The sequence below is a fragment of the Micromys minutus genome, assembly GCF_963924665.1.
Source record: "Micromys minutus genome assembly, chromosome: 3".
Lineage (NCBI taxonomy): Eukaryota > Metazoa > Chordata > Mammalia > Rodentia > Muridae > Micromys > Micromys minutus.
Genome location: NC_137972.1, coordinates 23,558,287 through 23,574,728, shown reverse-complemented (window position 1 = coordinate 23,574,728; position 16,442 = coordinate 23,558,287). Strand labels below are relative to the sequence as shown.

Genomic DNA, 16,442 nt, shown 5'->3' with positions numbered 1-16,442 from the left:
AGGGGAGTTGAAGGACATAATCCAAATGTATTAAAACTTATCACTTTTATTAATTGTAATGAAACATATTATACAAAAATAAAAATAATAGGCTAATGATATGAAATAAAGCAGGAGTTCAAAAGAGAGATTAAGGAAGAGAGAGAGAAGGAGAGATACAGACACTTTGCCTTTTCACTTTCTAAAAACATGGTAGTCCTTGGTTGTCACAGTACACAGATGTCCTGCTGAAATCTACCATCTGGAGGATAATATTGAATGTCATGGACTGCCTTTCCTTCTTTCATGTCTCCTATACAGACTCCTTTATCTTTTTGCAGTCAAAGTTGTCCACTTGGATTTAGGAAAACATCTATGGAAGGGAAACCATTCTGTTGCTTTGAATGTTTCATATGTCCAGATGGAGAAATTGCAAATGAAACAGGTATTTCTAAAATGATTCAGAATGTGGAAATTTTTGGAAAAGGTTTGGAATGTGTAAATTTCTAGAAATTATTCTAATTTGAAAATTTCTGAAAATGGTTCTGAATGAAGAAATTTTTAGAAATAGTTCTGAATGTGGACATTTCTAGAAATTGTTCTCAATGTGGAAATGATGCACCATGGGAGAGAGGTGAGTAACACAACACCTAAAGACACAGTTATTTTTATGTAGATAACTCCCAATACTTTAAAATAGGTTCTTGATTATAGGAGTGACAAAGGTTTTAATTCCAACTCTCAATATGTACATCTCTGAGCTCATGGCCTGCCTGATCTAGAGTGAGTTCCAGGACAGCCAGGGCTGCACAGAGAAACCCTGCCCTGAAAAACAAAACAAAACAAAACAAAACAAAAACAAAAACAAAAAAATCTTGATTTCAACCTAGTTGTCTTTGTTACAGTCATTTGTGTATCTATTTATTTTATTGGCTATGCTGCCTGTATTGATCTCACACTCCTGGGATTCAGCATCTGTCGAGTCCCAGACTCTGGGGTGACTGAGACTACAGGAGTGTGCTCCTGCATTTGTCCCTGCTTTGTATTCTGCGTGTCTGTATTGAGTTTAATGTGTTTTCTTTGTACCCCTGCTTTTTACTAATGGTTCTATTAGAGCTGTACAGTATCAATGATAAAAGTTAGCAATCTCTGTATACTTTGAACAGTTAGTGCTCCTTCTATACACTACACTATGAGATGCACTATTAAATATGACCTTATTTTGTTATTACAATGAATACTAGTAATAACAAATGTTTTATTCATGAGAAAATTAAATTTCAGAGAATATGTAAGAATTGCTATGATCATACTGCCTAGAGACAGCTGAGACAAAGTGCAGACTTCTCAAATGAGACGAACTGCTGAAAATACAGTATCGGAATGAAATTGATGGGAAATACAGGACTCCTTTCCTGGGACCCTGGGATTATGGGACCCTGGGACCCTGGGACCCTGGGATTCTGGGATTACTTCTTAGGGGAATAGTAGAAACTCCATTAATATTTGCTTATGACTAAATAGTTATTTGCTGTATGATTTAATACTTTTTCTCTATAATTATTTTGATTTTTGTGAAAGCTCTTATGATGTATTCCCTGGTTCTGTAAGCTAACACGAGGCTACTATACAATCAAGTACTTAGAAATCCCAAAGAATGAGTGAGGTGTAGGTCTGTGAGTGATGTGCATAACTCTGAGTGATGTTCAAGGCTGAGAGTAATGTACAAGAATGCTTTGCCTATTGTCCTCTGACTGTCCAGCTATCACTTCTTCCTGAAAACATTTCTAATTGAAAAGTCTCCCAAGAGCACATCTGCAATGCTTCCTACCAGTTTTTTTTTCTTTCTTTATTCTTCCTTCACATTTAACATCTACTGCAGTGGAGGTATTTGTCAGGCCAATTCTATTTTCCTGCATGAAAGCTTTACTTAACAGAGACCATGTAAAATGAGGTCCTTTGATTTTTTTTTAGTAGCAAAGTAGTGGTAGGCCAGACTAATGGCTTCCTGAATGCTGGGCTTACAGACAAGCACTACCAAGTTCTTGTTCTATATTCTTTTTTTTTTTTTTAAAAAAACTTTGTATTGGATTGGTTCTTTCTGAATTTTACATCATACACCCAATCCTACTTATATTCCCCTCCTCTGTGTCTTGGGTCTAAACTTGCAACTCCCTCTGCCTCAAACAAAATTATTTCTTCTTGCTGTGGAAGCTGTTATATGTCACAGTGAGTACCATCCTATACATTTATGTCCAGTCTTCTTGTTCGCAGTGCCTTATTGGTATCCTCTGAACCTCTGGCCTCTGCAACTCTATCAATGCTGGAACCTCACTGGGGCTCCTCTTGGATATGCTGTTGTCATTCAGTCTTTTGAGATCCTGTAGCTTTGGGGTTTTAGGACCAGCTTTTTCATCCACTCTAGCAGTTCATAGTAGGGTAGAGGTGGGAGAGGGCAAACTCAAAGCTCTGAATCTGGGCTTAAAAAGCATCTGAGATGATCAGCCCACCAGCTTTTTTGTTCTCATGCACTTGATGTCAGCTCACCAGCAACTCCTACTAGGAGGGCAAACTCTACTTGCTGCCCGGGTGATGTTCCTGGCATATTCTCCCAAGTGCTACACTTGATGAGAGACATGATCAGTTTTTCCATTCTCATGATCCCAAGGCCAGCTCTTCTGCCTGCCTGGGGTGGCAAGGGACATGGGAGGGAAAGAGGGAGCTTCTTTTTGGTCACCATCACTGGCCAGCAGATAAGAGGGAGGACTGACTCTCCCATACTCATGTTCTGGAGGCTGGCTTACCTGCAACCCCCTCATCTAGAACCAGCTCTACCATGCTAGTCACAGTATTGTTATGAACAATAGTAGGTAGTGTTCAGGGCCTGCTCTTCTGAGTACTGCAGCTCATAAGGGGTATGGGCAGCTCTTCTTCTCTGAAGTCCGTGGGGGCAGCTCTCCTCCCTGTTATCGGTGAGAAGGGTCAATGAGGATGGCATCTCTCCCTCACCCATGTCACTGCACTGAAGTCAATTGAGGCCAGCTCTGCCATGCTAGTGCCCTTAAAGCTGGCTCCACTGTGTCCCATACCACTCTATCAGGGTCAACTCTATTGCGCTGACCATGGGTAGTAAACGCTACTTTCTCCTAAGTGTTGAAGCATACAGACAAGAGCTAGGGCTATGTCTTCTATAGTGGGGTGGATGACTCACCTTTAACTCCAGAGATATGATGACGCCACACTCCTGAGTACTGCATCTGCCCAGAGGTGGAGTCAGCCCTCATGATATTATGTCCCCTTAACCAACTCTCCTACAATTTCCAGGTAATATGTGGGACCATTTCTGCATAGTCTGCAGACATCATCATGTCCCTAGGTGGCAGTCCCGACCATGACATCCCTCTGACCTTGGTAACAGACCTCTGCTGCTGCATGACCAGATGTGGCCTCCAGTGGCATCACAGGTCAGGGACCAATCATAGTTCCTGGTGGCAACACCTTGTTCCTGATGGCTGTTTCTACCTACTCCTCAGTCTCCAGTTCTGCCAAAATTTATTATGTCCACAGATAATTTTTCATTTTCCATTTCTCTACCACCTAATTGCTTTTCTTTGAGTGGCCTGGGTCTCTAAGTATCTGAATTGGTCTCAGAAGCAATTTCCTCCTCATACTTTACAGGGTCAGGCTCTGGCATGGTTTTCTATCACTCCCCAGCCCTGCACAGTGCTGGACTCATGGTTGTTTCATTGCCCTGGGCCAGCCATTTTTCCAGATACTATGGTAATCTTCATCTTCCTTCTTTTCAGTACTGTAGCCTTCAGTCACAGAAAGAGTTCTTCTAGTCTCTGGCTTGCTCCTGGTCTTGGCAGCCAAAGAGGCCTCTGTAGCACTGGACTTGTGGTCTCTCAAGCTCTCTTTTTTTAAGTTTTTAGGCCCCTAATTATAGGTCAGAACACTGAAGGTAGCCTTTGCCTCTCGTCTCTGCCACCTACTGATGCACATGTGACACTGCAGTCACACCTGTGACTTCTAAGAACAGACCTTGCTCTGTACTCTCATGAACTTCAAATACCACCATTTTCTTAGAGAAGTAATACATTCACAGACACAAAGACAAGAAAATATAACCACCTCATACTCTCCGGGAGTATCATCTCTCTAAAGTGCCCTTGGTTTTACCTAACATGTGGTGGTACTCTTTCCCTCTTCACCACATGGCTGTATTTTCTGAGCCATCAGCAGAAGACTTCATGTTTTCATGGTCTAGCATCTACTAAGTATTGAAGCACATTGTCCTTGAACTTCAATACTTACACTTTCCATAATCTGGAGCAATAGTGTTATGTACTATGTCTCAAAATATTACTTTTGGAAGAGCAGTTTGCAAGATCACAAGTTTTCACTTACTGCATCAAGGAATTTGAGTGATGTAATCCCCTTGTACTAAATAATTCTGAGAAATGTATTAATATCATCATCATGAACTTCGCACATTTTTGTGCAGGGAATAGAACCTAAGAATTATATGTACTAGACCTGTGCAATAAATTCAGCTCTATCCACAGATCATGCATTTTTCATCATAATAAATAGTTCAGATATCATACTAAATTCAAGCAGGCTCACCACATACCTTTAAAAATAGAGTTGGGTACGGGTTCTACAGTCTTCAGTGACTGCTAATTGTTCACTATATTCTTCTTAACACATTGGATCTATTCTCCAGTAGGAAAGAGTTCAACCAGTTTTACTTCCTGTGTATCATTTTTCTTCAACAACCAATGTCTAGCTACTTATGTCAGATGATATATTCTACAAAATCAAAGGGCAGAGTGTTCAGAAATGACAGCCAAGCACACTGACTTAGGATCATAATCAAGACAAAATCACTATCCCTGAACATGACCTGTGTATATTACTGGAAAACCTCGTTTGAATCACTATGGGAGATAAAGTGACCATACAGAATGATTAGAACTTCACTGGTATTTTTGATCTCTCAATTGAATATGCTATTTTCTTTATTTCTTACTTTCTCTCTCTCTTTCTTTCTTTCTTTCTTTTTTATTTCTTTTTACTTCCTTCCTTCCTTTCTTCCCTTCTTTCTTTCTTTCTTTCTTTCTTTCTTTCTTTCTTTCTTTCTTTCTTCCTTTCTTTTTTTCTTTCTCCCAGCATAGGCTGTCTCTCTGTTTCTTTTAAGTCCCAACTCCCACCCCTGGCTGGAGACATCATGTGACTCAACATGGCGCTGGCCCCCTCTTACTTAGAAAATAAAACTTTTCTCAACTCTTAGGCTGAAACCTTCATTTTTTAGTGGGCTCTTGACTAACATGTTGGTTCACCACCTGTTGCAGTAAATATTAAAATGGATGACTTAACATTTTGTAGGCTGGCATGGTCTGGTCTCACTCTGTTAGGAGCTGAGCATACTGAGGTCTGCAAGCCTCACTCTCCACAAAGTTCCCTTCCCAGGAGGTTTATTCCACTTGCCCTGTTGCTTCTGTCTTAGGTGTATATGACCACCCATGCATGCTCCATTTTTCCATGGCCCTGAACAAACATGACTACAAAGCCCAGTAGCTTAGCAAGCAGATTTATATATTAAAATCTCAATTCACAAATGCTACACTGTAAGCTTACTTCCAATGGAAAAAGATGCATACTGTCCTTCTCTATGAGATAAAAAGACCTGTAGAATTCCTTAAAAATATTCTTATCTACCTATGGCCAATTAAGTCCACCTGGATGAAAATCTTCCTTCTTCAGCTCCATTGTTATTTATTTCCTTTCCTTTTCTTTTGAGACAAGTCATCACTGTATAATCTGTCTGATCTGGCAGGAATGTGGCATGTATAACAGACTGAATGGTATCCCACATGAGTGTTAGAATTACAGATATGCAGTATGGTACCTTGCTACAATTATTTTTCTAGTGAAAGATGTGTCCCATGCAAGTGTCTCTCAGAGTGAATGAAATCTAAGCTTAGTGAATAGGACTTCCCATTCCAAAGCATTTGTCTTTACTATGCAAAGAATTACCTTCTTTTCAAAAGAGACACTATGTGAAGAAAATTATTAAATCTTTCTGTAAAAGAACAGGAAACTCAGGTAACAAATTATATATAATAAATATTTATTGACAATTAAGTGCAGAACTATTTTTCTTTGAATAAACTTATAATCAGAGTTCAATCAAGGATATTAAGAAACTCAAGAAAATAAGATTTTTTTATTCTAAAAAAGAAACTATTCACCTAAAATGTATTACCATCAGCATCATTTCTAAAACAACTGAAATCAAAGAAACAAAAGGAATTACCACAGATCCCAAACATATATGTGAATAAACTTTAGAAAACTTTTCTTTCAAGGCTTTTCTGTCAGAGGTCTGCTCTGGTAGACTGGTTTTCTCTTGGAGGTGGGAGGGAAAATAGTGTCTGGAGAGGGGTCAAGACCTGTGCTCCTGAGATATTTAAGGCTGTTTTTAATAATAAAACTTTTACCTGTCTTAAATCCAAATTATTTTGCAGTGGTTGCTGGCCTGCCTCTCTCAGTTCCTCTTGAGGCCAAAACTGCAACCTCTGGCATTTAGCACCTCTTAATAAAATGACTGGGGATTAAGTAAAGTAGGCTTTGTTCTTATCTCTGCAGGAATCTAGAGGCTAGGACTTCTGGTCTGCTAATGAAAGTCTTAGGGGAAAAAAGGAACACTATAAAAAGACATTTTAAGACTCTGATAGTTTGCATATTCTTGGCCCAGGGAGTGGCATTATTAGAAGGTATGGCCTTGTTGGAGGAAGTGTGTCACTCTGGGGGTGGGCTTGGAGACACTCCTCCTAGTTGCCTGAGGATGCTCAGTCTGTTTCTGGCTTCCTTTGGACATAGATGTAGAACTCGCAGCTCCTCATGCACCATGCCTGCATGAATGCTGCTGTGCTCTTGTCTTGAGGATAATGAACTACACCTCTAAACGTATAAGCCAACCTCAATCAAATGCTATTATTTATAAGACTTGCCATGGTCATGGTGTCTGTTCCAGCAATAAACCCTAACTAATACAAATACTTATTTCTAAGTTCTCAAAAATTCTCTTATCCAAATAATCTCTCCCCAAATGTTCCTAATTTTAAGTCCCCTTTCATTTCTTTGTCTTCCTACTCTGCTGTCCTTCCTCCCATCTTGCTCTCTCCCCTGCTTTGATGTAATAATGGCCTATAAGGTTTCCGTTCTACTTTTCTGTTCCATTTCTAGGGAAGTAGATCTCAGTTTTTCCAACCATGTTTTTAACAAAAATGCACTATAATTTCCAATGTAAATTTAGATTATAAATCGAATAAGAAGTTTACAACAGAAATTGTTTACATATGTATTCATTAAGACTCAACATTTATTATCTATCATTAGCACAATGGCTCCAGCAGCATTTATAGCAGGGGATGGACATAGCAGTCATCAGTGGAGGAGAGGCCCTTGGTCCTGTGAAGGCTTGATGCTCCAGTGTAGGGGAATGGCAGGGCAGGGAGCTCTGAGGAAGCAGGTATATGGGTAGGAGAGCACACTCATAGAGGTAGGTGGAGGGAGAATGGGATAGGGGATTTCGAGAGAAGAAACCAGGAAAGGGGGTAAAATTTGAAATGTAAGTAAAGAAAATATCTGATAAAAAAGAAGAAAATTTTGAATTCAAAATGTTTTTGATTAAGTTATTATTGAAGATTTGTATAAGTAAACCCAGTGGATATTTTATCTTCTGTCCTTGAACCTATACTAAGTCAATAGTTTCCTTTTCATGGGTTAATTATTTTTCAACCTCATGGAATGTGTTCTCAATTGTAGATGTCTGCTTTCTATTTCAGAATCAATGAACTGGGTTTGAAATTAGAAGACAGGCAGAGTTCTCACTGTAGTTTTAAAATCAGAGAGGACTTAATAGCAGTTCTATTACATGGGGTTTAATAATTCCTAGCCTAATTTTATTACAGAATCATTATTAAGAATTAAGAAATCATTTATTCGTCTATATAGAATAAATACAAGACAGTACATCTCCACTAATCTGCATAAATATGCTACAAAAAAGGGCTAACACTTAGGTGTGTGCTGTGTGTGTGTGTGTGTGTGTGTGTGTGTTTGTGTGTGTGTGTGTGTCTGTGTGTGTTTGTATGTGTGTGTGTGTGTGTGTGTGTGTGTGTGTGTGTGTGTGTGTGTGTCAATCTCTTTTGCTGTGTGTTTGGGAGGTGTGGGTGTCTGTGTATAATAACAGGAAGAACATATTAATAGCAGTAATCTTTCCTCATACATAGTACTTTCAGTCTTGCCTAAAAGTACAAATGCATCTTAACAGTCCAGTCCATGGTGAAACGATCTCAGATTTCCTAGTTGTTTTTAGCTTCTCTTAGATGTCTCCTAGAACCTTCCATAACAAAAAAACAAGCTCACAGGGATAAAAGTATCAAGAATTATTATGGAGAGAAGGCAGAGAGGTTGTAAGAGACAAAGAAAGGAAACTTCTGCAGTGAGGCAGAAGTTGTCAGACATGATTGGGTTCTAGAGCACCTAAACTCACAGAGGCATTTAACAGATCAAGCCACATCAAACCAAAAAAATTTCAGCATGGATGAGGACAGGATCACAAACTCTCACCCTTCAGTAGAAGTAATTGGTAAGTAATGGCTGTGAAGAGAAAGATTCTTTTCTTTCTTTCTTTCTTTCTTTCTTTCTTTCTTTCTTTCTTTCTTTCTTTCTTTCTTTCTTTCTTTTTTTCTTTCTTTCTTTCTTTCTTTCTTTCTTTTTTTTTCCTTCCTTCCTTCCTTTCTTCTTTTCTTTTTTGTATCTTTCTTTCTTTCTTTCTTTCTTTCTTTCTTTCTTTCTTTCTTTTTTTTTTACTCTTCAAATAAGTGGTTCTGATTAGCTAGACATGTCATGGTAGTTGGCCCAGTACTGACATCATACCGAAAGCATTAAGTGAACTTGAGGACTAAAAACAAAAACAAAAATAATAAAAATAGAGCAAGTAAAGATAGAAAAAGAAATGTTTAGAGAGAGAGAGAGAGAGAGAGAGAGAGAGAGAGAGAGAGAGAGAGAGAGAGAGAGAGAGAGAGAGAGAGAGAGAGAGAAGGATTTGCAGAGAGAAGAAAATGATAAATGATACTGGATTTGATAAAACACATGATAAATATATACAAAATTCTTTAATAATAAAGAATTATTTTAAGAAACAAAAAGAACAAAAAGAAAAAAATGATAGTTTTTAAATAAATGCTTTATTTATTTCATATGTAATGAGATAAAGTTTTTATATTACTTAATTTCCCCTCAGCATCATTTCTACATTTCTGACTCTCATACTGTTCAAGTGTACCCAGGTTCTGATTATTTTGTCTATACAAGTAATGAAAGAAAAATTAACTTATCATCTATTTTTTTCAATATTATGGCTTAGTGAATATAACCAGGGACATTTCCTACAGAATTCAACAATCATTCTGCCCTTGGTATACATACCAAAGGTATATCTGGGGAATGCCCAGTGGAAAGTAATAAATCATCTGCTTCCCTTTCAGATATGGATCAGTGCATCAAGTGTCCTGAGAATCAGTATCCAAATAACCAGAAGGATCAATGTTTCCCTAAAATTATGTCATTTTTGTCCTATGAAGATTCTTTAGGGGCAGTTTTGGTCTCCCTGGCCATTAGTTTATCTGTCTTTTCAGCCATGATTTTAGTATTATTTATCCACTATCGGAACACACCCATTGTCAGAGCAAATAACAGAAATCTCAGTTATCTCCTCCTGGTTTCTTTAATGCTCTGCTTCCTTTGCTCGTTACTATTCATTGGCCAACCTAGGACAATCACTTGTATCTTGAGACAAATGATTTTTGGAGTTGTATTTTCTGTGGCTGTTTCTGCTGTCTTGGCAAAGACGTTCATTGTGGTGGTAGCCTTCAGAACTGATAAACCAGGAAGCACCTTAAAAATGTGGATGGTGACTCGACTCTCAAATGCTATAGTCTTCTGTGGTTCCATCATTCAAGTGTGTATATGCGCAGTCTGGCTGGGAACCTATCCCCCTTTTCCGGATGTCGACATGCAGGCAGAGTTTGGGCAAATCATCCTCTTGTGTAACGAGGGCTCCACCATTGCCTTCTATTGTGTTCTGGGGTACTTGGGCTTTCTGGCCAGTCTGAGCTTGCTTATAGCCTTTCTGGCAAGAAGTCTACCTGACAGCTTCAATGAGGCAAAAACAATCACATTCAGCATGCTGGTTTTCTGCAGTGTGTGGATTTCTTTTGTACCTACTTACCTGAGCTACAAAGGTAAATCCATGGTAGCTGTGGAAATTCTTTCAATTCTGGCTTCCAGCGCTGGCTTACTGGGATGTATATTTCTTCCCAAATGTTATGTCATCCTACTGAAGTCAGGTGGTCCTTCGAGAATGAAATATTTTAAATAACTTCCTCCTTAACACAATAGAATATATTGCAATTGCTGTATAATGAATCATGTACAAACATCTTCAAAAGAGTGGTTGGTATAAAGTCAATGCATTTTACTTAACAAGGGTAGCTACCATTTAATCAAGTTTTCAAGCTATGCTTGGAGCCAAATAGTCACAGAGAGCTGGTTTAGATAGTTCCCAACTAGAGTTGACTTGTGATGTTTCTACTAGATGTTTCTTTAAAATCATTTTTTTCCATTTATTTAAACACAGTGTAACAGGATTGGAAAAGATTAAGGGTAAGAATGAGAGCAAATTACCTGTGTAGAAACAAAAGTAATAGATATTTCAATATTAATGTGCTTCCCCTCTGTTAGTCATATGCCAGGCAAGTCTTTATATTCAGTTAAAATCATTTTAAAAGTAATCATGTTTCTGTTCTGCAACAGAAATTTCATGGTTTTTGCTTCTCCCTTCTTTAGAGCCTAAAAAAAATATGTGATGTATGTTTTGGAGACTCAGGAATGTTTTGTGCTCTTTATATGATCAGGTAGAACAGCATGGATAAGAACTTAGGCAGGGTCCCAGGAGACACATAGATAAGTTTACCCTCAGGATATCCAAGACATCAGTGTATATATGGTCTCATGAGAAAGGAAACAGCCTCCTTGGGAAGTGCTTTTCTCTGTTAGAGTTAGGAATTTCAAATTTTCTTCCCACAATGAGAGGTGAAATTATTTACATACATTGGATTTTATCCTCAAGAGGGAAATGTATCTGATGTTAGACTTAGGCATGGGAAAGAGGTATAAGGTCAGGGATTCAGCAGGACATGGAGAATTGAAGAATTATGTATCCTAACCATGTGGCATTTCATGTAGTTTATTTTCTCTAGCCATTAGCTTGCTTTAAACATGATTGCCTGATCTTGCCAAGGGAAAACTCAAGTTGGAGCTTGCAACATTGGGAGGAATCACTGTTCAACCATGGTCAAAAACCTGAACAGAAATGGCTACATGACCAAAGTGGTTCTGTTTATGTTTTAGAATAAAACTTACTTATGTCTGCCATAGTTTTAAGTCAAGGGTGTGTTTGCACCCTTTAATATTGGATAAGGTACCACTGAGAGATCAATGAACACTTAAGGTATTATGAGACTACTTTTGTCTCAATTATTGCTTATCTTTCACTTGTGTTAACTTATACCATATTAGATTAAATAGCTTCTATTTGACCATAAAAAGAACATAGAAGTGTTCATTGGAATCTGCTTTGATATGGGTAAAATTATGTTCTTTCTAAATGTATTACTTGTTGGGCATAGAAAGACTTGTGTTCAAAGTGTTTGAAACTATGTCCTCATGGGGTCCTACCTACTTTAAGGAGGAAGACACTCAAGTCTGAAATGATGCCAGGCAGGTTGACACCATGGCTTGAAAGAAGCCTGTGTCTTTCTGAGACAGTTTCTCTCTTCGAGCCATGTACTATCATGTTGCAAGACAAGCAAAGCCCTGAGAGAGACATAGAATGCTTCAGGGCAGCGTGACTTATAAGTAAATGGAAGAATAATGCCATAACTGCTCATAAATTTTTCAGAAGCTTTTCATTATATAAATAGTCATTTTGGACCACTTTCCTTAAGAAATATTAGAATGGTTGAAGCCACCTGTGTTTCTTCTTCAAGAATGTTCCCTTCATTACAGTTCTTCAGTGGGAAGCCTCATTGTAAGCTTTTTGTTGATTTCATTGCTCTGTCTTAACAATCTATTTCCATTCTTAAGTTATGCACTGTAAATGGTCAGTTTTCAGTCTTATGTAAATATGGCATACTTTATGTATTCTCTAATTTACTGCTTTTCTTAAGCCTTCTTTAGGACTTTGTACATGTAGGGGTCTATTATGTAGCTATAATCAGTCTTTTCCACTGCTGAATATTAACTCTCTAACTTAAAATTATTTGAATGAACATCACATATTCTTTATGATAGAAATTTGGGCTTTTATCATTTTCATATTGCAAGTGAAGTTTCTTATATTTATTTATTAATCTACTGGTATATACTCATACATATAATCTAGATTTCAATTTATAAACATTATTGTAGTGAGAAATGTAATTTGTTAATGTCCACAGAACTATTTTATGAATTGTATTTGTATAATTGGGGTCTCAACCATAGTATCTTAAAGATGAAATCTGTAAAAATTATTTGGTTTTTATTACACTTATCTTTTATCACATTGAAATTAAGAAATGATGTTACACTTTGTTTTAACTTCCACTGTCATGGTCAATTATCTAATTGTAGTTTATAAGTTTTTGGAAATACAATGTTTCAATAATAATAAAAATATTTTAGTTTTTTGTTCCATTGAAATTTTCTTGGCTTCCTCAATATTTAGATTAATGTTTCCTGTTTCTTGGCTATTCTCTGGCTTCATACTTGAATAAATTGTTTTTCTTGCTCTCTATCTACTACATAATATAATGTAACAATAAATCCTATTCAATGCTTAAGCTCTCCTAAATTTTAATTTATTTTTTTATTTGAGAGGGAGAATATGATTGTCTCTATGAATAATTTTGTTTTTATTGGATATTCCCTGCATTTACATTTCAAATGTTATCCCTTTCCCACAATCTCATACCCCTCCCCCTCACATTGCTTTCATGAAGGTGCTACCCCTCCCAAACACCTTCTCCTATCTTAGGACCTTGTAATTCCCCTACACTGGGAAAATAAGGCTTCACTGGACCAAAGGCTGCTCTTCCCATTGATTTGAGAAAATGCTTTCCTCTACTGCATAAGCACCCCGGGCCATGGTTTTCTCAATGCATGCTCAATGGTTGGTGTTCTAGTCCATGGGAACTATGGATTATTTGGTTGATCAACAATGCTGTTTTTCCCATAAGTTCACACCCTTCTTCAGCTCCTTCATTTCCCCACCCCACAGTACCCTCACAGGGGTCACAGGTTAGTCTGATGGATAGCTGCAAGCATGATCAGCTGTATGACTTTTGTAGAGCCCCTGAGAAGCCACACCTATCTGTTTCATGTCAGCAATCACCTCCCAGCATCTAAGATAAGGCTTGGGCCCTGTGACCGCACACAGGGTGGAACACCAGGTGAGGCAACCCCTGAATAATTCCCTCTTCAATCTTTGCTCTTGCAATTCCCATGAGGTTTTTTCTTTGCCTTCTAAGAAGGATTGAGGCTTCCACATTTCGGCCTTCCTTCTTTTTAGCTTCATAATATCTGTTATTGTTTCTTGGGTATTCAGAGCTTACTGGGTCTAGTATCCAATTATCAGTGACTACATGCCATGTGTGTTCTTTTGTGACTGGTTTACCTACCTCAGGATGATATTGTCTAGTTTCATCCATTTGCCTAGGAATTTCAGGAAATCGTTGTTTTGGATAACTGACCTATGCTCCATTGTGTTAATGTATCATAATTTCTGTATCCATTTATCTGTTGAAGAACATCTGAGTTCTTTCCAGGTTCTGGCTATTATGAATAAGACTGTTACAAACATGGTTGAGCATGTATCGTTATTAGATGTTGGAGATTCTTTTGGGTATATGCACAGGAGTGGTATTGTTGGGTCTTCTGGTAGTACTATGTCTAAATTTTGGAGAAACTGCCAAATTGATTTCCAGAGGGGTTGTACCAGTTTACTATACCAACAACAGTGGAAGAGAGTTCATTTCTCTCTACATAACAGCAGCTTCTATCCCTTGAGTTTTTGATCTTAGTCATTCTCATTGGTGTGAAGTAGAATCTTAGAATTGTTTTGATTTGCATTTCTTTGATGACTAGAGATGTTGAGCATTACTTTATGTGCTTCTCAGCCAATCGATATTCCTCAGTTGAGAATTCTTTGTTTAGCTCTGTACCCTGTTTTTAATAGGCTTATTTGATTCTCTAGAGTTAAACTTCTTCTGTTCTTTATATATATATTGGATACTAGACCTCTGTCAGATGTAGGATTGGTAAAGATCTTTTCCCAATTTCTTGGTTGCTGTTTTGTCCTTTTGACAGTGTTCTTTGCCTTACAGAAGCTTTGTAAATTCATGAGGTCCCAATTGTCCATTCTTTATCTTAGAACACAAGTTATTAGTGTACTGTTAAGCATTTTTTCCCATGTGCTTATGTGTTCTAAGCTCTTTCCCACTTTCTTTTCTATTAGTTTCAGTGTACCTGGTTTTATGTGGAGGTCTTTGTTCCACTTGGATATTAGCTTTGTACAAAAAGATAAGAAAGGATCGATTTTCATTGTTCCACATGCTGACTGCCAGGCTAACACCAATTGTTGAAGACACTGTCTTTTCTTCATTGAATGTTTTTAGCTCCTTTCTCAAAGATCAAGTGACCATAGGTGTGTGGGTTTATTTCTGGGTCTTTGATTCTATTCCATTGATCTACTTGCCTGTTTTTGTAACAATACTATGCTTTTTTTATTGCTATTGATCTGTAATACAGCTTAAGTTCAGGGAGGATTTCTCCAAAGATTTATTATTGTTGAAAATATTTTTGCTACCCTGAGTTTTTTATTATTGCAAATGAATTTGCAAATTGCTCTTTCTAACTCTGTGAAGAATTGAGCTGGAATTTTGATGGGGAATGCATTGAATTTGTAGATTGCTTTAGGCAAGATGGCCATTTTTTTTTTCCATGATGTTCATTCAAATCCATAAGCATGGGATATCTTTCCTTCTTCTGAGGTCTTCTCAATTTTCTTCTTCAGAGAGTTAAATTTAGTCATACAGATTCTTCACTTGCTTTGTTAGAGCCATACCAAGTTATTTTATATTTCTTGTCACTATAGAGAAGGTTATTGATTCTCTAATATCTTTCTCAGCCTTTATTTCCTTTGAGTAGAGTACGGAAGGCTACTGATTTGTTCAAGATAATTTTATATCCAGCCACTTTGTTGAAGTTGTTTATTTGCTGTAGGATTCCTCTGGTTGAGTTTTTGGGGTCACTTAATTATACTATTATATCATCAGCAAATAATGATATTTTGACTACTTCCTTTCCAATTTGTTTCCCTTTGACCTCTTTTCGTTCTCTGATTACTCTGGATAGTTCTTCCAATTGAATAGATAGGGAGATAGTTGGCAGCCTTGTTTAGTCACTGATTTTAGTGGGATTTCTCCAGGTTTTTCACCCTTTCATTTGATGTTGGCTACTGACTGGTTTGCTGTATATTGCAATTACTATATTTTACTATGAGCCTCGAATTCTTGACCTTTCCAAGACTTATAACATGAAGAGGTGTTGCAATTATTCAAATGCTTTTCAGTATCTAGAGACATGATCATGTCAATTTTTTCTTTGAATTTATTTATATAATGGATGACATTGATGGATTTCTGTATATTGACCCATTCTTGCATTCCTGTGATGAAGCCTACTTGATCATGTGAATGAATGTTTTGATATATTCTTGGATTTGGTTTCCAAGAATTTTATTGAGAATTTTTGCATCAATGTTCATGAAGGTAATTGGTCAAAAGTTCTCTTTTTTTAGGTTCCTTCTGTGGTTTAAGAATGATCATAATTGTGCATTCTAAGAATGAGCTGGGTAGTATTCCCTCTGTTTCTATTTTGTGGAATAGTTTAGAGAGTAACTGTTTTAGGTTTTCTATGAAGGTCTGGGCCTATTTTATTTTTATTTTTTATTTTTTTTTATTTTTTGGTTGTGAGGCTTTTGATGAATTCTTCTATTTTTTTAGTGGTTATGGGTCTGTTTAGATGATTTATCACATCCTGATGTAACTGTCTAGAAAACTGCCCATTTCCTCCTGATTTTCCAGTTTTGTTGAGTATAGATTTTGTAGTACAATCTCATGATTTCTTGAATTTACTCTATTTCTGTTGTTATGCTTCCCTTTCCATTTCTGATTTTGTTAATTTGGAAACTATCTCTGACCGCTCTAGTTAGTCTGGCTAAGGGTTCATCTATCTTGTTGGCTTTCTCAAAGAACCAGTTCTTAGTTTTGTTGATTCTTTGTATAGTT

At 37.3% G+C, this 16,442-nt stretch overlaps 1 protein-coding gene across 1 annotated transcript in view; it reads left to right on the top strand.

Moving 5' to 3' along the window:
• The window catches only part of LOC308418726 (vomeronasal type-2 receptor 26-like), a gene marked incomplete at both ends in the record, with an annotated part of 50,014 nt that extends 39,582 nt beyond the window's left edge, over positions 1-10,432 (top strand). The window contains 2 exons of the mRNA XM_080914205.1: positions 301-424; positions 9,540-10,432. Of these exons, the coding sequence (XP_080770331.1) occupies positions 301-424; positions 9,540-10,432 (1,017 nt within the window). The remainder of the gene's footprint in view (positions 1-300; positions 425-9,539) is intronic.
• Between the last annotated feature and the right edge of the window lie 6,010 nt (positions 10,433-16,442).